The sequence below is a fragment of the Pongo pygmaeus genome, chromosome 5, assembly GCF_028885625.2.
Source record: "Pongo pygmaeus isolate AG05252 chromosome 5, NHGRI_mPonPyg2-v2.0_pri, whole genome shotgun sequence".
In the NCBI taxonomy this organism is placed as follows: domain Eukaryota; kingdom Metazoa; phylum Chordata; class Mammalia; order Primates; family Hominidae; genus Pongo; species Pongo pygmaeus.
Genome location: NC_072378.2, coordinates 2,740,141 through 2,764,316, shown reverse-complemented (window position 1 = coordinate 2,764,316; position 24,176 = coordinate 2,740,141). Strand labels below are relative to the sequence as shown.

Genomic DNA, 24,176 nt, shown 5'->3' with positions numbered 1-24,176 from the left:
TATACTTTTTCTAGTTTTTGAACGTAGAAACTGAGGTCATTGATTTGAAGCCTTTCTCCTCTCCTAATATAGGCATTTCATGCTGTAAAATTTCCCCAAAGTACTGATTTAATAACATCCTATAAATTTTGATGTTTTTATTTTCATTTTTTATTAATTTCAAAATACATTCTAATTTCCCTTTTGATTTTATAATATTTTTATAAGTATTATTCAGTTATAAAAATAAAGTACTGACAAATGCTACCTAGAACCATCAAGAATGACCCTTGAAGTGAAAGAAGGCAGTCACGAAAGACCACATATTGTATGATTCAATTTGCATGAAATCTTCACAGTCCGTCAATCCCCAGGGCCAGAAAATAAATCTGGAGGACGGAGCCTCTCCCAGAAGCCAGGGGTTGTGGGAAGGAGGAAATGGAGAATAATTGCTAATGGGTATCACCGTTCCTTTTAGGGTGATGAAAACCTTCTGGAGTTAGATCGTGGTGAGAGTTGGACAGCTTTGTCAATATACCAAGAACTATTGAATTGTATGCTTTAAAAGGATGAATATTATGGTCCATGAATTGTCTTTTAATAAAGGTCTTATTTTAAAAAACAAGCTAGGCACCTAGGGTGTCAAATTGAAGGAGGCTCTGATTCTCAGGGCCGCGCAAATGCAGGGTTGGCACCTAAGCGTGTGGCCCTCCTGAAATTTTGTGCCTTAGGCACCTGGCTTGCCTCTCCCTAATTCAGGCCCTCAGGAGAAAGCTCTAATTCTGGTCCATTTGAAACAGGAGGGCACGGCTTCTGGGCGACGCTCCGTGCTCCAGAGAGAGCCATTTGTCTGTTCCCTTCCTCTGGACGTCACCGTGCCAACATGAAATGCTTCCAATTGAGTCCAGCCTGAGATGGAAGGGGGTGGGGGGATATCTGATGACATCACGAACTGCTGCATCAACTCCCCCGAGTCCCTGCCTCTGGACCCCCTGATAGAGGACACAAGGAGTGTCCTGAGCCCGTGTGACTCAGTGTCTCTTCCCATTACTTTGCGGGAAAATGGGGCTGCTTACACCACACCGCAGCCCAAACACCTGTGGCTAGAGAAGGGCTCGGGTACTAAGAGTGAGGACGCCTGGTTCTGGGCCCAGGACTAGCTCTAGTTAGTGGTGGGACCTGGAACAAATGCTTTGGTTCTAAGTGAATCCCCCATATTCATGACAAGAGGCGTGGAACACAGACCCATGGGGCCTTCCCACTGGAACATGCAGCTTGGCTGTCACCCGACCTTCGCTTCCTTAAGTAGAAAAGCCCAGGGTTCCAGGCTCTGTCTCCTTTCCCGCAGACCCCTTGTTTCTTGGCGCGGAGGCCCTGGGCACCCCAGGCTCCCAACCTACTTCTCTGGGCCGTCATGTTCAGAACCCGATCCCGAAGCGGCCCTGGCCCTTGGGGTCGGCGAGGCCGGGCGCGCGCCTTGGGAACCCAGCTGGCCTCAGACTGGCGGGAGCATTCGCAGACATCGCCCTGGCCCGGGAGGAATGGGGGGACCCTGACCTGACCCTGCTCCTAGCTCTGACCTTGGCCACCACGCGCGCCGCCCCCGCTGGTCCCGCCAGGCTCCGCCTAAAGGCAGAAAGCGTGGGAGGCGCCCGAACCTGCGGTATAAAAGCGGTGCCTCCAGAGGCCCCAGCGGGAGCCCGCGGCGAGCGCAGCAGCAGGGCCCGGTACTGCGCCTCGGGGATCGGCGTCCAGGCTCGGAGCGCGGCACGGAGACGGCGGCAGCGCTGGACTAGGTGGCAGGTGAGGGCGTCCCCGCGCAGGGCCGGGGTGGAGCACGGGAGTGGCGAGCTTCAAGCCCCCGGCTGCCACCGAGAGATGGGACCGGGGGACAGGAGAGGTCGCTCAGCCAAGCTCCCCGGGGAGGCGGTGCCTTCTCGGTGGGGTCAACAACGGTCTCTGGGGGTGCCTTGGAGCGCGCAGCCGGTCTCCGCCTTGGCGGCCCACAGCTAGCGCGGACGCCTCCCTCCAGGATGTCTCCTTGCTGCCCTTCCCTGGCCGAAGCCCTCCTTTGCAGCCTCCTCCCCACCTGCTAGTCCTGTTTTCTCACTGCTCTCCTCTGCTCTGGGATCCGCAGGATGAAGTCTGTCCTGCTTCTTCACTGTCCTTTAAAGTCACCAGTCTCGGCCGGGCGCAGTGGCTCACGCCTGTAATCCCAGAACTTTGGGAAGCCGAGGCGGTCGAATCCTTGGAGATCAGGAGTTCGAGACCAGCCTGACAAACGTCGTGAAAACCGGTCTCTACTAAAAATACAAAAATTAGCCAGGCATGGTGGCCCACGCCTGTAATAATGTCATCTATGTGCTGAGGCAGGGAAATCACTTGAACTCGGGAGGCGGGATTGCGCCACTGCACTCCAGCCTGGCAGACGAAGTAAGACCTCGTCTCAAAACAAAAAAGCAAAAAACACAAAAAAACCACCACCACCACCAACAACAAAGTAAAGCCACCAGTCTCGAGTTTCAAATCTGAGCACTCTTATCCATGTTAATTCTTTCAATAATTCAGCTAAACGAATGGGGTCCTGAGGATCCGCGGAGCCAGGCTCAGCCCTCACCTGCAGGCCCTGCGGTCTGTGGGGACCGCCAGCAAGATGACGAATCACCTTCGGGAGGAAGGGTCGTGCTGGGGAGGGTCGCGCCGGCGGGGTCAAGAGAACCTCCTCCAGGGTGGGAATCAGCCTCCGGGCCGCGGTGTTTGAGGGCGAGTGGAATTAATCCCGTGATGGACATGGGGCCTTCTAAGGGGGACCAACAGTGTTTGAGAAGAGGTGACTTTGGGAGGGGTTCAGGATGGCCAGAGGTGGAGGCTGTGACCTCAGTGAGGCTGGATCAAGGGAGGGGGCAGGTGGAGAAGAAACCGTTTTAACAAGGTGGCTTTGAGCGAATCCTAAGGGCCCCGGGAGATTTAGGAGGAAGGACAAGAGGATTAAGACACCGCTTTCTGAGGTGCTGTGTGGCTGTGGCGTGGTGGTGGCTGGGGTAGTGGGTTGTGTTCATTGTCCAAGGCTCTTCAGTGCTTTGTGTGGCGTTTTGGGGAGCACAGATGAGGTGTCCCGACAGTGGGGAGCGGCTCTAGGGAGACCAGAGGCTCGGGAGGGGGCCTGGGCATTAGACCAGACACAGGATCCGAAGTGGGAAGAAATGTGGGGCGTAGAGGGCAGGCCTTGGGGATGGGTGTGGGGGAGGAGGGGGAAATGGAAAGGAGTCAGGGAGGTCTCCCAGGCTCACCTGGAGGAGTCAGGGTCTCATTTCCAAGTGCACCGGGAACTGCAGCCTGGGGGTGGGGGTTCATTTTGTTCCAGACCTGTGGCCAAGAGACCCACCCCCTCACATTCACACTTTGGCCTCCATGGGCTTCACAGGCTCCACCTCCTTGTTCTCGCCTGTTTTACTCCTCACCTTGGGCTGTTTCTTGCCTTTCCATTCTGGCGTTCTGCAGGGATCAGTTCCTTCCTCTCATGCACAATCTACACTCATGGCTTTTGCTGGGAGTAATGAGTAAAGCTCCCAAATAGATGTTTCTGAGTTAGGAAGCACAATAAAAACAAAACAAAACGAAGCAAAAACAACACACAATTGTCTAAGTCCCACTCTGTGTTCAAGGGTCACATGATGTCCAGAAGCTAGTGATGGGCAGGAGCTCTGAATGGAGTTACTGGGATGTCAGGCTGTGTGGGCCTGGGGCAGGCTGGCTGACTGGGAGCAGAGTGGCTCCACCCTGGCTGTCCGGGAGGCACTCACTTGCCTCCGCGGTTGACGGCTCCTTGCCTCACAGCTGTCTGTCTCTGGGTCAGATTCAGCATCTCAGTGTCTTTTGTGTATCAGCTGAATGACAGGGAGGCCCCAGGCTGGTGCCCAGTTGAAAATCTCACAAGGACTCTTTGTAAATGCATGCAAGAATAAGAACAGCATTTTCCTCTTCAGATGGGACGATCTGGTCCTTACGGAAAGAATTGGAGTTCACTGCTTCCAGCTCTGTGTGAGTGTGTGTGTGTGTGTGTGTGTGTGTGTTTGAGAGAGAGAGAGAGAGAGAGAGAGAGCTCCGCAGGCGAGCCAGTTCTGTTGCTATTGCTGGTTTAAGCTGCTGCCATCACCACACTTAGCTAGTTACCTTAACATTTGCACTTTTAATTTTTGGCCGGAGACTAACAGAAAATAAAATTTTCTCCAATTTAAAATACTTATGAACTTTGAGAAGAAAACAAAAAGTACAATTCCAAAATTGCCCTGTAGTAAGTAGGTCAGTAACATTCAGGGGGTGTGGAAACTGCATTTCTCTTTATTCTTCACTTCCAGGCGCTGCATCATGGAAACTCTTTCTAATGCAAGTGGTAATTTTGCCATACGCCTTTTAAAGATACTGTGTCAAGATAACCCTTCGCACAACGTGTTTTGTTCTCCTGTGAGCATCTCCTCCGCCCTGGCCATGGTTCTTCTAGGGGCAAAGGGAAACACCGCAACCCAGATGGCCCAGGTAAGCTTGCCCGTCCCCCAGGAGCAGGGACTGGCCTGGGCTGCGTGTTCTGTCACCAGCTTCATACTCACACTCCAGAGCCACTGACAAAGGAGGGCAGGACTGGGGCCCGAGTGTGCACTGGCCATTTCAGGGAGACGGGGGTCCACTGGGGAAGAAGCAGGGCAGGGCAGGGAGGCGGAACTCTGCTCCACCGAGATTTATTTGGGGGAAACTTTCCTTGGTTAATCCCTTGGAAAACACCATCCAAGCTGTCTTGTCCTAGCGCAGAATCTTTCTTTAGAAAATGACACTGAAATTATTTAAAACATAAGTTGCAAAGACCTACCTCTTTTTTGGAGCAAGAGACTTTGTAACTATAAACTTTCATTGGTAAGGAAAGTTAATACCTGTTTCAAGTTGTTTCTGTACCAACAGCTCAGGGAGAGCATCAACAGAAATTTGCAAGAAGGATTCTAGGGCAAGTGCTTAGTTACAGCTGCACACTGTGCAGGTACTGCTCAGCTCTGTCTCACCAACACTCAGAGAACCTGTGGAAATGATTCAAGATCAGTGCTTGTCCCCAGACGTTTGTGGAAAGGAGAGGAGACAGACACCTGAGATGAAACCGAAAACTTGCGTCATCCCTGAGCGCAGGCCCCTGGACACACCTTCATCATGGCAGTTGTCCTTTGTTCAATATGACTGTCTTTTTCTTTGATGACGCTTTTCAATAGTGAATTACTCATTTTAATAATTTCCCAGCTCCTTGTGTGAAGAAGGGAAGGTTTATGTGTAAAGGCTACCAGCCTTAATAATAACCACAGAGAGGCTCTCTAAAAGATATATATATTTGGAAATAGGGCATTGCAATGAAAATACGCATGCCATGGCGAGCTATGTGCATATTCAGGGAGGTGAAATAACACTAAGATTTTTAAAGGAAAAAGTAAAGAGGATTACATAATTCCTTTGAAATAATTATTTTTGGCAAAAAGATCAATAACGAAGGTGATGCCAGTGTGAGGTTGGACGGGGAGTTCCTGGGTAGACGTCCTTGCACAAGTATTTTGTTGTGTAAGGCTGTGATGGCCTTTGTGCATGAGTGTAGGTTTTTACAGAGTCCTTTGTGATAGTTTTGTTATCAGGCATTCGAGCGTGAGAACCCTCTCTTCATGGCCCTCACTGTCTGTTTGTCAAAGGTTTTTGGTTTTGTTTTTTTAACATTAGTGACTCCATTTTGATTCTGAAGTTCCTTATGCTGAAATCTTTATGATCTTTTTCTATGTTTTAGGCTCACTGATAAACCCTTATAGAAAGCTTTTTTGAGAGCACCAAAATTGTCTGGGTACCTTCTTAGCTGTGAGACTGAGCTCTCTCCATGGCTCCAGTGTTCAACTGGATGCTCATGAGACACAAAACATTCTGAGTACACGTTGCTACCTGTAACACGCAGAGAAGCATTAATGGCAGCAGAAATATTTTAAAGAATTATTTATTTTTCTTTCATTATATAACTGGTAAAAGTCCACTATAAAAATTTTTAAAAAAATAAAAGTAGAAGGGAGGAAAACAAAATCCCTATGGATCCATCAAACAGAGACAACCACCCTTGATAATATAAAGCATCCTCCTCCAGTCCTAGTTCTTTTTTTTTTTTTTTTTTTATTGAGACAGAGTCTTGCTCTGTCGCCCAGGCTGGAGTGCAGTGGTGCAATCTCAGCTTACTGCAAGCTCCACCCGCCGAGTTCACACCATTCTCCCACCTCAGCCTCCCGAGTAGCTGGGACTACAGGTGCCCGCCCCCACGCCCAGCTAATTTTTATTTTTAGTAGAGACCGGGTTTCACTGTGTTAGCCAGGATGGTCTCGATCTCCTGACCTCGTGATCCACCTGCCTTGGCCTCACAAAGTGCTGGGATTACAGGCATGAGCCACCGCGCCCGGCCCTATTGCCCCATTTTCACTTGACATTTTGTACTTTGGTGATTATATGGTATCTTTACTTTTATAAATGTTTTTTCAGCTAATGTGAGGATTCAGTGAGACAGTCCATGTAAAGCAAGTGCTCAACATGTGTTGGCTGTGAATAGTAATAGTGGTGTCACAGCCTTAGGTGAAATTGGTCTTAGCTTTTGGTTCTGTTCTATTTTTGACAGGGTTTCTTATCAACAGTCTATGAGCTGTCTGAAATAAATTTAGTAGCTTCCTCTTTTTTCTATGTCATAGAACAGTGTGTATTGCATGAGAAATAGAAATTGCTTGAATATTAGAAAAAAAAATCCCTCAAAAGATCATCTAAGCCTTTTTAGAAGTAATTCTCTCTCTCTCCCTCTTTTTTTTTTGTTCATTCATTGTGACTGATAGATTCTGTTTTTTGTTTGTTTTGTTTGTTTGTTTTGTTTTGTTTTTTGAGATAGAGTCTCGCTCTGTCACCCAGGCTGGAGTGCAGTGGTGCTATCTCAGCTCGCTGCGACCTCCAATTCCCGAGTTCAAGTTCAAGTGATTCTCCTGCCTCAGCCTCCCGAGTAGCTGGGATTACAGGCACACATCACCATGCCTGGCTAGTATTCATATTTTTGACTGGCATTTGGTAACTTATAATCTGTACTTTACTGAAAATAATTACATAGAGTTTTTGTTTTAACATTCCCTTTGTTTGTGTTGCTGTAACCTCTTTTTCACATATAACTTTCCTTTGGCGTGCTTTTCCTTACATGTGGTGGGTGGCTGTCTGTTTTGTATGTATGTGTGTTTTCTTTTAAAGAACCAGCTCTTGGATTCATTGATCATTTTGTGTTTGTCCCAAAATTCCTTAGGAGTTTTTCTGTATCTTTTCTAACATAATGATTTTAAAGTTTTAGCATTTTATTACTTTCTTGGTAATATTGAAAACAATGCTATGTTTTAACTTATCTTTCGCCAGACTCTTTGGTCTAATATATATCACCCATATTTTGATTATTTTCTAAATCATGTGTCGTATACTTATTTAGAAGAATATTTTTTGTTTGTTTTTTGAGAAGGAGTCTTGCTCTGTTGCCCAGGCTGGAGTGCAATAGTATGATCTTGGCTCACTGCAACCTTCGCCTCCTGGGTTCAAGTGATTCTCCTGCCTCAGCCTCCCAAGTAGCTGGGATTACCAGCAAGCATCACCACACCCGGCTAATTTTCATATTTTTAGTAGAGACAGGGTTTTGCCATGTTGGCCAGGCTGGTCTTGAACTCCTGACCTCAAGTGATCTGCCTGCCTCAGCCCCCCAAAGTGCTGGGATTACAGGCATGAGCCACTGTGCCCAGCCTAGAAGAATATTTTAAATATTTGTTTAGAAGAGGTTTTTTTGGTTTTTTTTTTGACATGGTCTTGCTCTGTCTCCTAGGCTGGAGTGCAGCAGCTTGATCACAGCTCACTGCAGCTTCAACATCCTGGGCTCCAGCAATCCTCCCATCTCAGCCTTCCAAGTAGCCGGGACCACAGGCACACACCATCATGCCCAGCTAATTGGAGATGGGATCTTGCAATGTTGCCCAGGCTAACCTCAAACTCTTGGACTCAAACAATCCTCCTGCCTTGGCCTCCCAAAGTGCTGGGATTACAGGCATGAGCCACTGTGCCTGGCCTAGAAGAGTATTTTAATTGTTACTTTGAAGAGTTAATTATTTAGAAAAGTGTTTTCAGTAATATTTTGTAGGTCATTTTCATTTTGTTGGCATTTTATTTATAATGCTGATTTTTTGTTACTACATTGAAGTTAGAGAATATAATCTATATAATTCTGTATTTCAGAATGTATTGAGACTTTGAGACTTTTCTTATGGCCCAATATGTGTTATAGTTTTTGAACTACTTAAGTAATACACACACATATAGTCCCTATAGGGTACAATTTTAATAACTGTGTTATTGTCTTATTAATCACATTGCTCATTTAATATCCTTGTTTCCTTTTGAGGATTCTGATGATTGTATTTCTGTCTGTTTTTCCTTGCATTTTTTCTGCTTTTAACTTTTTAACTGCATCTTTTTTTTTTACTATAAATTGTAGAGGTAATTTCCCCACCACTTAGGGTGCATTTATATTTTCCTTTGGATGCAAGATTTTATCACAACCTCTTTTCTGAGCTTTTCTCACCCTTGTCATTTTGTTTGTGTTACTCATCTTCAAATGAGCGAGATCCATTCAGGCAGGATGGCTACATCTTTTACTCACCTGTTTTCTGTCCCCTCTCTCTCCTCTCCCCATCCATCAAAGAGCTATCTTGATAACTTTTAAAATTATTTTTCACAACAGGCACTGTCTTTAAACACAGAGGAAGACATTCATCGGGGTTTCCAGTTGCTTCTCACTGAAGTGAACAAGCCTGGCACACAGTACCTGCTGAGAACGGCCAACAGGCTCTTTGGAGAGAAAACTTGTCAATTCCTCTCAGTAAGTTGAATCAATAGAACAATAAAAGTTGTATTCAACATACCTGGTGATATACAGTCTGGGAGAAAGACCCTAGAGAAATTGAGAAATTTATGTTAACCAATTAAAAAAAATTGCACTATTTTTTTTTTTCTAAGATGGGGTCTCACTACGTTGCCCAGGCTGGTCTTAAACTCCTGGTCTCAAGTGATCCTCCTGCCTGTTGGGATTACAGATGTGAGCCACCACGCCCAGCCTAAACTTCTTTTTTTTTTTAAAGACCACAATTCTATAATTATACCTTGCATTAGTATTGCAAAAGTAGTCTCTACTTTTCTTGAAAGGTAAAATTGAAAGGTAAAATTCTCAAGTTCATTTCTGGTTATTCAGGGTTCAATACATACCTATTCACAAACTCTGATATTTTAACATATCTTCATATGATCACTTTTAAAGAGTTACGTGTATTCTTTTTATTAAAAAAAGATAACATATTTAGAATTTTTGGAAGTTTGCTAACATTTGTATTTAGCAATGCAGCCTCACTGAACATTTTTCTCTCCAAAGACGTTTAAGGAATCCTGTCTTCAATTCTACCGTGCTGAGCTGAAGGAGCTTTCCTTTATGAAAGCTGCAGAAGAGTCCAGGAAACACATCAACACCTGGGTCTCAAAAAAGACCGAAGGTCAGAATGACAAGTTATTCCACCTTCCTCCCAACCCCTCCTCCTCCTGAAGCTCTTCCTGTTCCTCCTTCCCTCCTTTTATATCCTCCCTCCTCCTGCTCTCCCTCCTATCCCTCCTTCTCTCTCGCCTCACCCACCTCCACCTCTCCACTCCGCCCCTCTAATTTCACGGGTGTTTCAGATGGTCAGAGTAGTGTTGACTGGCAGGGCCTCCTGGCATACTGAACCTTGATGGACTCATAAAGGTTCTGATTAGACATTCAGGTTTTCAGCAACAGAGATTTACTTTTGTCTGTTCTCCCAGGACCAGAGTAGTTGATACAAATGTCAAAAGAGGACCAGGCACGGTGGTTCTCGCCTGTAATCCCAGCAACTTAGAAGGCCGAAGTGGGCGTATCACTTGAGGTCAGGAGTTCGAGACCAGCCTGACCAACATGGCAGGACCCCCATCTCTACTAAAAATACAAAAATTAGTCAGGTGTGGTGGCCCATGCCTGTAATCCCAGCTGCATGGGAGGCTGAGACATGAGAATCACTTGAACCTGGGAGGCAGAAGTTGTAGTGAGCTGAGATCATGCCACTCCACTCCAGCCTCTCTCAAAAACAAAAAACAAACAAAAAAACAAATGTCCAAAGAATCTCAGGCTAGGTTTCCAGTTTAATAACTTACATTAAAATATACTCTCCCTGGCCTGTAACATTCACATGTCAGGTGACTCCATTGTCTCTGTGAGAAGGAGATTGATGGACAGATCTTGCCTGAGGTATACACTTGGGCTGCCTCTTCCTAGGTTCTGGGGGACCTCCATCACTATTACCTTTACCTGCTAAGGTCACTTCTGACTTTTCATGTCTTCCACTTAAGCTCCTTTAGTTTGACTTGATAAGCCTACATTTGATTGGTTAACTGCAGACCCCCCCTCAGGGCTGATCAGTTCCACAGACTGAAAATACCCAAGACCAATGATGGTCTGATGAACCATTCAGACTCCTGCGCCAATTATGCTTAGTACCACTAGGAACATTTCCATTGCTGTGAATAAATGAGACAGTAAAGAATGGGAGACGTTCTTCGCTTAAGGTCTCAGCAATTGTTTCCCACATTCCTGCTTGGAGTATTTACCACGGATGCTCTCTTGAGGCAGTGAGTTAGCAGGGATGCCCTCAGTTCATTGAAACAGTACCACTTGATCTCCAGGGAAAGAAGGGGTGATCTTTGCTTGCCCACATCCTCTTTTCCAGGGATGCCTAGTGCTTTGTTGAGGGGATTCAGCAGGAATATCTCCTCCAAAAGCTTCTGGAAACTCTCCATGTGCTCAGTGTCAGCTCTTCCCGCTTTGCGCCGTCCATTCTGGCTGCTTCTGACATGTCCATGTGTAGTCACAGAATGTTAGAACTGGGTGTGATCATGAAGGGTTGGATCGAACACTCCAGTTAACCACGTGAGACAAACACCCCTTCAGCCTATCACATTTCCTGCTGGTCTTGTTCTCCAACCTGGTGTAATTTTTCTACTTTCTACCAACCTGCTTTCCTCGAGTGACTTAGGTGTCTTTCACCATCCTCAACTTGTCAGTAATCCTGGTGTCAGTAATCATGAATACCACTCATATGTGCTGTTTTTATTTCTCTACGTGACAACCCAAACTCGGCAAATTTGAAAACAGAAGTTGGCTTCTCAACTAATAATCCAGGATCATCGAATGTATCAGGTTCTTATAAAAAGCAACTGAATGTAGTCTCTACTTTTCTTGAAAGGTAAAATTGAAGAGTTGTTGCCGGGTAGCTCAATTGATGCAGAAACCAGACTGGTTCTTGTCAATGCCATCTACTTCAAAGGAAAGTGGAATGAATCGTTTGACGAAACATACACAAGGGAAATGCCCTTTAAAATAAACCAGGTGGGGGAAGCTTTTTACAATCCTGCTAGTTTGATGGAGAAGTTGAATGGAAAGATTTAACTTTGTGAAAGCGTAAGTGACATAAGTGTAAGCCAAAAGGAATTTGAAACTTAAAGTAATTCTGAATGAATTTCTTAACTCAGTAGAAAAAAACCGAAGGAGTAAAAGATATTTGCTGCATATATATATATTTTATATATATATATATAGTATATGTAGTGTTTTATCACTGTTCTTAACTGCCTTTGATAATTTCTCAAACCATTGCTGCCACCTAGTTTTGGAAACTAAAGATCTTCCTATAAGCCCAATTTACTTGGCTAGAAAGCAAAAAAAAAAAAAAGCATTAAGGTAGTGTGATACGTGGGAGAGAGAGGCAGTACGGGGCAGGGTAGAGGGAGAGAAGGTGAAAACATGTGTCTTTAATTAGTTATTTTTAAAATTAAAGTAAGTTTTGATTTGAATTGTTAACTATCATTAATTCAGCATTTACAGCTTTTTAATATTAAAACTTCATGACAAAGACCTTAGTTTTGACATTGAAGTAAAACTTAATTAAGGCAAGCATTAGAATAATTTGCCAAATCCTCCACCCCCTAAAAAGATACCATTTTAATGCAATGAAAAAACGAAAGCAGGTAACCCTCCTGCATTTTTGTAAGGTGTACTTTAACTTAAAAAAATTAGTTCTCTAGTTGCAAAGGGTGGGAGGAGAATTCTTCTAACCCTGGTTTTAGAACTATTTTAATTTTTATAATAAATGATCTGTATCAATTTTTAAAAGTATTACATTAATAAATGTAATACTTTGCTGAACTTCTGTGTGCGTATGCCTCTTCTGTATTTTAAAAAAGTCATTTCCTTAGAGTATCAGAATTGAAAAGATTGGGTTAAAATACATTACTACATATGTAGGTCGTTACTCTTTCTGAGAGTGTATCCACTTATACTCCCTGTCATGCTGTTGTGGAACTGTAAGTTTCATCCCACTTTATGATTTTTTTCTCATATGTTGGGTTGGATAAATAGGAAAAACAATACACATTTTTTTCTAATTAAATCAAAACAAATTTGTATTTAATATCATTTGATTATATTGTTTTCTTAGATCTATTTGCTGAGCACAATTTAAATGAGAAACATCTTTCTCCTCTGGAAAATGTAGGGTATCACATTTTATTTTGCAGAACAAAACCTTTCCCAGGGTGGTACTGTGTCTGCTTGCAATGATGATAGGAAGGAACTGGTTGACTTGTGTGTGTGTGTGTGTGTGTGTGTTAACTGGGGCATGAATGTGGCGGTTTCCATCACAGGTGCTGAAAACACTCTTGGAGGCAACTTGCAGCCCTTTTGAAACTTTTAATTGCGTCTTTCAATAATCCCTCCCCCAGGAGGAGCAAAGGCCGGTGCAGATGATGTATCAGGAGGCCACGTTTAAGCTCGCCCACCTGGGCGAGGTGCGCGCGCAGCTGCTGGAGCTGCCCTACGCCGGGAAGGAGCTGAGCCTGCTGGTGCTGCTGCCTGATGACGGCGTGGAGCTCAGCACGGTAAGACCCGGGCTACGGGAAGAACCGAGGGACATCTTTGAGGGCAGAACTCGAGCGCCACTTCCACCTCTTATATTCACCTTCCGAGTTGGCGATGCGGCAGACGCACACTGTGCAGGCACTTGGCGTTGGGATCGAACTTTTGTTCAAGGCTGACTTTTCCCAATATTGTCTGCGTGATCTGCCAAACTACACATCTCAGTCCTCTGTTTTTTCATCGCTAGAAGGGGTGGGGGGCGGTTAAAATGCCTTTTAAAATAAATCAGGTAGGAGGAAGCTTATAAAAATCCTGCTAGTTTGATGAGTGGCAGACTTTTAACTCTAAAAGCATAAATGACTGCTTAGGGTTATTGCCTCGTAGAGTTATGATGAGGATAAAATGTGGGTAATTCAGGTAACAAGCTTACCACATTGCCTGGCAACTAGTAAACTCTCTACAAATGTGATCCATTATTATAATCATCATTCTTAGCATTATGCTTTTAAAGTCTATGAACCTGAAACAGAGAATGAGGAAGTCTTAACTTTCACCTAACAAGGCTAGGAGGGGGCATCCAGGGAGGTGTGAAGTCCAGTCCTCAGAGAGTGGGACCAGAGGCAGCCTCTGAGGGCACATCCAGGCACTCGGCTTCCTTTCAGCATGGATCCCCGGGGTGAGAGAGTCAACCATGGCAAATGGCAGGCAGTGGAACCCCATGACTTAAGAGGTCTGTGTGTGCAGCAGCCATTGGCTGTCCCTCTGCCCACCTTCCTGAAACTATGCTCCAGAAACTATGCAGAATCTCACCTGGGGCAGATAATCTTGTTAGAGTGGCTCACACTGAGAGCCCTTTCGTTTCCAATCCTTTTCTTTACTAGCAATGGTTTGTTGTCTTTAAAAAGACTATGTTTGAAAAAAAACATAGTCGCCTGGGCATTAACACTTGTCACAATACAAGATGTCTCTGAGTTGTTGGATAAGGAGAGGACAGCCACAGCCTTCCTGCCTCTGGCTGCTTGGTGTCTCTCCCCCTTGTCAAGGAAGTGGCACATGGGACATAGGACAAGTAAGAGTGCTCACAAGCTTCTGAAAGATGAAGGGGCCACTGATCCTATGTGAACAAACAAGTACGTGCAAGAGGAGGAAGGGAACTGTGTGAGTGCCTGTGCGCTTGTAGATGTGCACTGAAGTCGGAATCTTAAAGTCTAATTCTGGTCTTTCAGGTGGAAAAAAGTCTCACTTTTGAGAAACTCACAGCCTGGACCAAGCCAGACTGTATGAAGAGTACTGAGGTTGAAGTTCTCCTTCCAAAATTTAAACTGCAAGAGCATTATGACATGGAATCTGTGCTTCGGCATTTGGGAATTGTTGATGCCTTCCAACAGGGCAAGGCTGACTTGTCGGCAATGTCAGTGGAGAGAGATCTGTGTCTGTCCAAGTTCGTGCACAAGAGTTTTGTGGAGGTGAATGAAGAAGGCACCGAGGCAGCGGCAGCCTCGAGTTGCTTCGTGGTTGCAGAGTGCTGCATGGAATCTGGCCCCAGGTTCTGTGCTGACCACCCTTTCCTTTTCTTCATCAGGCACAACAGAGCCAACAGCCTTCTGTTCTGTGGCAGGTTCTCATCTCCATAAAGGGTGCACTTACTGTGCACTCGGCCATTTCCCTCTTGCTGTGTCCCCAGATCCCCACTACAGCTCCAAGAGGATGGGCCTAGAAAGCCAAGTGCAAAGATGAGGGCAGATTCCTTACCTGTCTGCCCTCATGATTTGCCAGCATGAGTTCATGATGCTCCACACTCAGCTCTTCCATACTGACCACTCATTTATGCTACTTAATCAGAATCTTGAGAAAATAGACCATAATGATTCCCTGTTGTATTAAAATTGCAGTCCAAATCCCATAGGATGGCAAGCAAAGTTTTTCTAGAATTCCACATGCAATTCACTCTGGCGACCCTGTGCTTTCCTGATACCGCGAATACATTCTTTAACCTGCTGCCTTAGTGGTAATAAATGGTGCTAGATATTGCTACTATTTTATAGATTTCCTGGTGCTTAGCCTTTTAAAAAAGGTTTTAAAATGTACATTTATATTTTATCTTTTTTTTTTTTTTTTTTTTTGAGACGGAGTCTTGCTCTGTTGCCCAGGCTGGAGTGCAGTGGCGCGATCTCCGCTCACTGCAAGCTCCGCCTCCCAGGTTCGTGCCATCCTCCTGCCTCAGCCTCCCGGGTAGCTGGGACTACAGGCACCCGCCACCACACGCAGCTAATTTTTTGTATTTTTTAGTAGAGATGGGGTTTCACCATGTTAGCCAGGATGGTCTCGATCTCCTGACCTCGTGATCTGCCCACCTCGGTCTCCCAAAGTGCTAGGATTACAGGCTTGAGCCACTGCCCCCGGCTATATTTTATCTTTTTCTTTGAGATTTACCAATCACCAAGCATGCACCAAACACTGCATTAGGCACTGAGGTCACAAAGGGGACAGAGCCATCCTCCTTTGACACCTGGTCTTCAATTCTGTACCCAACGTATATAGCTTTGACAACGACCAGGTTGGACTGTTTAATGTCTTTCAGCTTACCATGTAATCCTCTTGTAGGGATCACATCTTTCTTTATGATATTGTATTTCTCTACCTCTAAGTCTAACAGTAAAAATTCCATTCAACCCTTAAAGCTCATTTCAAATTCTTCTTTGAGAAGTTTTTCCTTTCTCCGCAACCAGATGTACATATTTGAACTCTCTTTGTACTTGGAGGGCACTTCTTTCATGGTAGTTCTTTTATTTTTATTAATCTCTGTATCCTTAGATAGTCCTCCAACAACCAAGGGTTGGGACTCTGTCTTACATATCTGGGTGCCCCTCATAGTGCAGTAATAAGTAAGTTGATTATATATGAGCTATGTAACTTATATTTTTAATGGTTGGATATCACTGAGTTTTTTTTTTTGAGGTAAAATTCACATAACATAAAATTAACTATTTTAAAGTGAGTTCAGTGCCACTTAGTATTGTTAACAATGTTGTGTAACCACCACCTTTATTTAAAGTTCCAAAAAAAATTTTCTCCTCTAAAAGGAAACCCCATCCCATTAAGCAGATACTCTCCATTCCTTCCTTCCTCCAGCCCCCGGCAACTACCAGTCTGTTTTCTGTCTCTACGGATTTATCTATTCTTGATATTTTATATAAATCGAATTGTATGAGACCTTTTGTGTCTGGCTTCTTTCACTTAGTACAAGTTTTTGAGATTTATTTACATAGTAGCATGTATCAACACGTCATTTTTATGGCCAAATAAAATTGTATTATGTGTTTATAGCACAATTTATTTATCCACTCATTGATTGATGGACTTTGGGTTGTTTCCGACTTGGCTATTGGGAATAGTGCTGCTATGAATGTTTGTGTACCTGTATTTGTTTGAATGCCTATTTTGCATTCTCTTGGTTATATATCTAGGAGTGGAACTGCTGGGTCATGTGTTAATTCTATGTTTAGCTTTTTGAAGAACAGACAAAATGTTTTCCACAGCAGTTGAACCATTCCACATTCCCACCAGCAATGTATGAGAATTCCAATTTCTCTCCACATCCTCACTAACACTTATTATTTTCCTTTTCCTTTTTTAAAAAAAAATAAGTTATGGCCATCTTAGTGGGTGTGAAGTGGTATCTCATTGTGTTTTTTATTTGCATTTCCTGTGTAATGAGCTAGAAACTAAAGTACAAACTAGATGGGACATCCAGTCCCTTTGATAGATAATGCTGAGTAAAAAATGAGATGAAAGACGTTTGTTTTTAGAACAAGAGTGAAAGTTTATTAAAAAGCTTTAGAGGAAGAATGAAAAGAAAGTGAAGTACACTTAGAAAAGGGCCAAGTGGACATCTTGGATGTCAAGTGCCTAGTTCAGTATCTTTTTTTTTTTTTTTTTTTTTGAGACAGTGCCTCACTCTGTCACCCAGGCTGGAGTGTAGTGGCATGATCTGGGCTCACTGCAACCTCCTCCTCCTGGATTCAAGCAATTCTCTTGCCTCAGCCTCCCAAGTAGCTGAGACTACAGGCACCCACCACCACACCCGGCTAATTTTGTATTTTTCAGTAGAGACGGGGTTTCGCCACTTTGGCCATGTTGGTCTTGAACTCCTGGCCTCAAGCGATCCACCTACCTTGGCCTCCCAAAGTGCTAGGATTACAGGCATGAGCCACTGAGCCCAGCCCTAGTTCAGTATCTTTTATGTAAATTATAAACATCTGCAACATTATGTATCATATGCAGATACTTATTGCATTTCTTTTATTAGTGGTGAAAGTGTTTTATGCATTTATTGGCTCTTGAATTTCCTCACCTATGAACTGTCATTCACACACCTACTTTTCTGCTTCATTTTTACATATCTGCCTATTAAAGATATCCCTCTGTTTTATATTTTCTCTCATTCTTGTATTGCCTTTTAAATTTTGTTATGATGTTTCATTAATAAACAGCGTTTTGTTTTCCTCTATAATCAAACCTAGATTTTCCCTTTGTGATTTCTGACACTTCCATTCTTAGAAGTACTTTTCCATTCATAAAGTAGTAAAATAAAATATTTTTTTCTTCTAAACTTTTATTTTTGTAATGATTTAACTAATTCACATGGAATTTGATTTTGTATTATTGACATTCAGGAGAAAGCATAATTTTATTTATTAGCCAATTTCTGGATATTATTTGTAAATCTATTTTTCCCTAGTGTTCATTCCTATTTTTCCATCTTTATTCTTCTAGGTGAACTTTAGAATAATTTTTTAATACCCAAAGTAATTTTTTTAACTTTGAGTTTTTTGGGGGGAAGGATTAGCATGATATTAAGCATATAAATTACTTGGGTAAACTGATGTATTTACAATGTTTAGTCATCTCATTAAGGAAAATTAGAAGAGTCTCCATTTATTCAAGCCTTTTTCTATACTACTTTTATTAAAACCTTTTTTTTTTGAGTTTTTTTCAATATAAGTCCTACACATCTTTTTTCTCTTGTTATGGTTATTTCTAAATTTTAGTAACAATTTTAAACAAGAGCATTTCCCCCGACCTGATTATGGATGGCATATAAGTAAACCATTGAAGTTTATAATCTTGTGCATGACCAATTTGGTATAGTCTTTTGGTAATTTAAGAATTTTCAGTAAATCATCTGAGTTTCTGCTATATGATTATGCAACAGGCAAACGATCTTTACTACGTATGTAACGGTATATGCAAATAAGAAAGAGGACATCCTTCTAAGTGATACACCCCTAGTGTCTGTTTTTTGTTTATTGTTTTGTCTTTGTCTTTTTTGCATTACCCAGGCAGGAGACAACTTTCTGTGGTTTAGATATTTGTCCCCCCACATTTCATGTTGAAACATGATCCCCAATGTTGGAGGTGGGGTCTAATGGGAAGTATTTGGATCATGGGGGCATGAATGGCTTGGTGCCATCCTCGAGGTAATGAGTGAGTTCTGGCTTTATTTGTTCCCCTGAGAACTGGTTGTTAAAAAGAGCCTGACACCTGCCCTCTGTCTCGTGCTTTTGATCTATTGCCTTCTGATCTCTGCACATGGCAGTTCCCCTTCACCTTTTGCCATCAGTGGAAACAGCCTGAGGCCTCACCAGAAGCAGATGCTGGTGCCATGCCTTTTGTACAGCCCGCAGAACTGTGAGCCAAATAAACCTCTTTTTGTGAATTACCCAGCCTCATGTATGTGTTTTTTTTTATAGCAACACAAATGAACCAAGACACACAGAGTGCACAATCATGACAGAAATTCTTGTTCCGCTCTCTGTTTTAATTTAGAGGTTGATAATATCCAGTATTGGTGAGCATATGAGAAAACAGGCATCCTTACATTGTGTGTGGGAATGTGGATTAAGGGTTTTTGGAAGGAAGTGGGCAGCCTTTCCATTTTAAATGGACATTCTTTTTGGGCCAGCATTTCACTTTTAGATGTCTGATCTACATAAGTATTTGCATACATGCTTAGATATGTTAAGGTTTTCCCTGTAGTATTTTTAAAGGGATTTTTGCAGGGTAATTTAAAAAATTGTGGTAAAGAAAAACAAAATTTACCATCTTAACCATTTCTAAGTGTACAGTTAGCATTATTTTTGAATAGCAAAAAAGGAAAGAAAAAGGAAAGAAGGTAGAGAGGGAGGGAGGGAAAAAACAAAGAAAATGAAGTGTAATTAATTCAATTTTAATTTTTCCTTCAATAGGAGAAGAATTTAATTAATTTATAGTATGAACTAATATGCAGAATTTTTAAAAATCACAATAGGTTCAAATGCACTTCTTGTAAAACACTATGAAAACAAATTAAGTGAAAAATGTAACTGGCAATGCAATGGGTATAATATGATCTCATTTATGTGAATGAAACCCTGTGTATGTAAATTTATGTATACGAATCTATGGGAAGAGATTTAAAAGGTGATACTTTTTCATTGCTAACAGAGGTTGTCTCTGAGATAGGTTTGGGGAAGGAGATGTGGGAAAAAACCTTCCATTTTTTGCCTTCTATATTTCTGTAATATTTAAAATTTTAACAAGGAAAATCTAATTCTGTAGTCTGCACATAATCTAAAGAAAGAACTCCATTATACAACCACATGTCTAATATTAAGTGACATGGTATTGAAATTGAAATAAAATCCATATAAATGGTTTTTGAAAATATCTGTTTATCCTTGGTTTTTATAAGAGTTTTTAATGAGAATGGCATTTGAACATTGACTTCCTCTTTTCATGAATAAAGTCTATTTCTGCCTTTTCTTATGTTTAAGAGCTGTTTTTATTTCCTGTTCTGTGAATTGACTTCATATACTTCACCCATATTTTTCTTCAGGAGTGTAGGTCTAGTATGCATAGATGAGTAGAAGCATTTTTTATATTCAAGGAATTAAGCCGAGCACAGTGGCACGTACCTGTAGTCCCAGCTGTTCTGGAGGCTGGGGCGTAAGGACTGCTTGAGCCCAGGAGGCTGTAGTGTGCTATGATTGTGCTGGTTAATAGCCAATGCCCTTCAGCCTGGGCAATGTAGTGAGGCCCCCATCTCTTAAAAAAAAAAAGGTAAGAAAGAGATTAGCCTTTTGTCTACGAAATGAATCATAAATATATCCCTAGATTGTTTTTTGTATTTTATCTTGTTTACAGTATTTTCACCATGTGAAATTAAAAAGAAGAGTTTTTATGTAGTCAAATTTATGAATCTTTTAGCTTCCAGGTTTTGTGATTGTTTACTCCTTACTCAGCCAACTCCAATCTGGTTTGTGCTCCACCATTACACGAAATAAATGCTCACCAACACCCTCCTTGTTCCTAAGTTCAATAGAAACCTGATTTTTGGGCAATATTTGACCCTTTTGGAGACTTCTTCCTTAAGAAACACTTTTTGCTTTGGGTCCTGATCTCCCTTCTACCTTGCTGGCCTCTCTTGCTTAGTCTCATTGTCCTGCCCTTTCCCTGGCCCGTGCTTTAAATATTGCTGTCCCTTGCAGGGCTGGCCTGAGTCTTCTTTCGTCCACTTTCTCCCAAATTGGTCTGGCCCTCATCAATGACCTGATTGCCAGCCCAGACTTCAGATCTCTCTCCTGAGCTCCAGACCCAAATCTCTGCTTGCTCATCCTATCCTTCCATTTGGACACACAAGTATCTCTACCTCAATGTATCCAAAGCCAAGATTATTACCCACTTTCCCAACACACCTTGTTTAATTTTTCAGCTCTAGGACTGGATTCACCAGAGCAGGGATCAAGTTCACTTCGTCAGCTCTGCATACTGGACACCTTACTCAGTGTCTTCTGCTCCTTATGAATTATCAGTTGCATTAAACTGAAAGGCAAGACAATCCGTGCCGTTACCCAAGCTGGACAATGAGACACCTTCTTCCCCCTGTCACTCTGTCATGGAAATTTAAATAGCACCTTTTGATACTGCCTACAGGTTTCCTATAGCAATCACTCAGTTGACTCCAACACATTGTATTCTCGCCTGTCTTCCTTCCTCTTCTTGCCTCCTCCAACCCATTCTCCACATTCCTTGTAGAGAAGTCTTTCCGAAAAGTAAATCTAGGTAATCCTAGCTGCTACATCATAAACCTGCAGTCTCAATAGCGTAACACAATAGAAATCTATTTCTTGCTCACATAAAATAAAAAATGATTGTTTCAGGTGGTGATTCAGAGACCTAGGATCCACAAGCATTCACCAATGCCTTCTAAGGATGCTGCAGAAGAAGAAAGAGTGTAGAGGGCCACACCTGGTTTTGGACCGCATCACATCTACCTGCATGCCACTGGTGAGAACTCAGTTTCAGGTCCACACCTGATTGCAAGGAACCTAGAACATGTGGTCCAGCTGCCTGCCTAGGGAGAGAACCTGGGTCTTATGATCAGCCTTGGTAGTTTCCTATTGCTTTGAGGATAAAGATTAAACTCCTTTATAGGAGCTAACAAGGCAGCTCCTGATTTAACTGGTTCTCCTCTCCCACCTTCGCCATTTCTCCACTGCAGCCCTCAACTCCAAACTCACTGAACTATTTGGAGTTTCCTGATTATTCCATACTCTCTCTTACCTCTGGGCTTTGCATTTTCCAACTTTTACCTGGAAATCCCTTCTTTTCCACTCTTCCCCCTCCACGAATCTCCTCCAGCCACACACCCCATATCACCGGCTAACCCTCACTAACTTTTGCCAGGGATACTTACTTCGCCTGTGTACTTAATTTTTTTGAAGCAGAAACATTTGGTGCACTGAACTAACATGAGCTGTTCACCCATCTGCCTGCACGTGATCGTGAACTTGAGGGCAGTTTCCCCATAGCTGTACCCTCCACACCTAGCACCAGGATCAGTAGCATCACTTATGAGGCCCAAAATGCAAATGACAGGCCCCTTGTTAGAATTTTAGGACACCAACAGCAGCGCATCAACTCCAGGGTGAGCCCTCCTGAGGGCGAAGTCTTTGGGAACTACACAGATCACAGGCTCCTGAAGCCAGCTCTGCCTACAGAAGGCTAATCACACAAGCCAAATATCCACAGTGGCTTTTGTCATTGACCTAAGGTTTGAGATAACATCCAACTTTCTAATCTTTGGCTGGAAAGACAAAGAGAGGTCACATTTTTTTCTGAATAGTGTTGCAACAGGATTTTCTTTATTTTTCCATAAGTTATTGGGGTACAGGTGGTATTTGGTTACATGAGTAAGTTCTTTAGTGGAGATTTGTGAGATTTTGGTGCACCCACCACTCTGAGCAGTATACACTGCACCATATTTGTAGTCTTTTATCCCTCATCCCCCTCCCACTCTTCCCCCCAAGTCCCCAAAGTTCATTGTATCATTCTTATGCTTTTGTGTCTTCATAGCTTAGCTTCCACATATCAGTGAGAACATATGATGTTTGGTTTTCCATTCCTGAGTTACTTCACTTAGAATAATTGTCTCCAATCTCATCCAGGTCACTGCAAATGCTGTTAATTCATTCCTTTTTAAGGCTGAGCAGTATTCCATCATATATATATGATGGAATGTATATATATATGTATATATATATATTCTTGCCTCCTCCAACCCATTCTCCACATTCCTTGCAGAGAAGTCTTTCCTAAAAGTAAATTTAGGTAATCCTAGCTGCTACAACATAAGCCTGCAGTCTCAATAGTGTAACACAATGGAAATCTATTTCTTGCTCACATAAAATAAAAAATAAAAAATGAGGTGTCCAGTATGCAGAGCTGATATATATATATATATATAGATATGTATCTATATATATAGATATATCTCACAGTTTCTTTACCCATTCATTGACTGATGGGCATTTGGGTTGGTTCCAGGATTTTTGCAATTGTGAATTGTGCTGCTATAAACATGCATGTGCAAGTATCTTTTTCGAATAATGACTTCTTTTCCTCTGAGTAGAGGGAATCCCACTACCCAGTAGTGGGATTGCTGAATCAAATGGTAGTTCTACCTTAATTTCTTTAAGGAATCTCCACACTGTTTTCCATAGCGGATGTACTAGTTTACATTCCCATCAGCAGTGTAGAAGTGTTCGCTGATCACTGCACTGTTCCCTGATCACCGCATCCATGCCAACATCTAATGTCTTTTTGATTTTTTGATTATGGCCATTCTTGCAGGAATAAGGTGATATCACATTGTGCTTTTGACTTGCATTTCCCTGATCATTAGTGATGTTGAACTTTTTTTTTTCTTTTTCTTTTTTTTTTTTTTTGAGATGGAGTTTCGCTCTGTCACCCAGATTGGAGTGCAGTGGCACAATCTCTGCTCACTGCAACCTCTGCCTCCCAGGTTCAAGCGATTCTCCTGCCTCAGCCTCCTGAGTAGCTGGGATTACAAGCACATGCCACCACACCCAGCTAATTTTTGTATTTTTAATAGAGATGGGGTTTCACCATGTTGGTCAGGCTGGTCTCGAACTCCTGACCTCATGATCTGCCTGCCTCGCCCTCCCAAAGTGCTGGGATTACAGGCATGAGCCACTGCACTTGGCCTTAGAATTGTCTATTCATGCCAGCCCAATTTTTGATGGGACTGTTTCTTTTTTTCTTGCTAATTTGTTTGAGTTTCTTGTAGATTCTGGATATTAGTCCCTTGTCAGATGTATGGATTGTGAAGATTTTCTCCCACTCTGTGTGTTGTCTGTTTACTCTGCTGACTGTTCCTTTTGCTGTGCAAAAGCTCTTTAGTTTAATTAGGTCCCAGCTATTTATGTTTGTTTTTATTGCATTTGCTTCTGGGTTCTTGGTCATGAAATCCTTGCCTAAGCCAATGTGTTGAAGGATTTTTCCAATATCATCTTCTAGAATTTTTATAGTTTCAGGTCTTAGGTTTAAGTCCTTAATCCATCTTGAGTTGATTTTTGTATAAGGTGAGAGATGAGGATCCAGTTTCATTTTCCTACATGTGGCTAGCCAATTATCCCAGCACAATTTGTTGAAAAGGGTGTCCTTTCCTCCACTTTATGTTTTTGTTTGCTTTGTCGAATATCAGTTGGCTGTGAGTATTTGAGTTTATTTCTGGGTTCTCTATTCTGTTCCATTGGTCTATGTGCCTATTTTTATACCAGTACCATGCTGTTTTGGTGACTATAGCCTTATAGTATAGTTT

At 42.7% G+C, this 24,176-nt stretch overlaps 1 protein-coding gene and 1 long non-coding RNA gene across 2 annotated transcripts; one reads left to right on the top strand and one right to left on the bottom strand.

Moving 5' to 3' along the window:
- Window positions 1-1,649: 1,649 nt before the first annotated feature.
- On the top strand, window positions 1,650-16,344 carry SERPINB9 (serpin family B member 9). The gene is made up of 7 exons (XM_054491386.2): window positions 1,650-1,782; window positions 4,338-4,515; window positions 8,786-8,923; window positions 9,470-9,587; window positions 11,346-11,488; window positions 12,880-13,035; window positions 14,239-16,344. The coding sequence occupies exons 2-7, from the start codon at window positions 4,348-4,350 to the stop codon at window positions 14,644-14,646; spliced, it is 1,131 nt and encodes a 376-aa protein (XP_054347361.2). The 5' UTR covers window positions 1,650-1,782; window positions 4,338-4,347; the 3' UTR covers window positions 14,647-16,344.
- On the bottom strand, window positions 4,391-20,850 carry LOC129038423 (uncharacterized). Its single transcript, XR_008503146.2, has 5 exons — window positions 20,736-20,850; window positions 19,969-20,098; window positions 5,847-5,937; window positions 4,905-5,045; window positions 4,391-4,476 (listed from the first exon to the last, which is right to left on the bottom strand). It is a non-coding gene; the product is annotated as an uncharacterized LOC129038423 (long non-coding RNA).
- Between the last annotated feature and the right edge of the window lie 3,326 nt (window positions 20,851-24,176).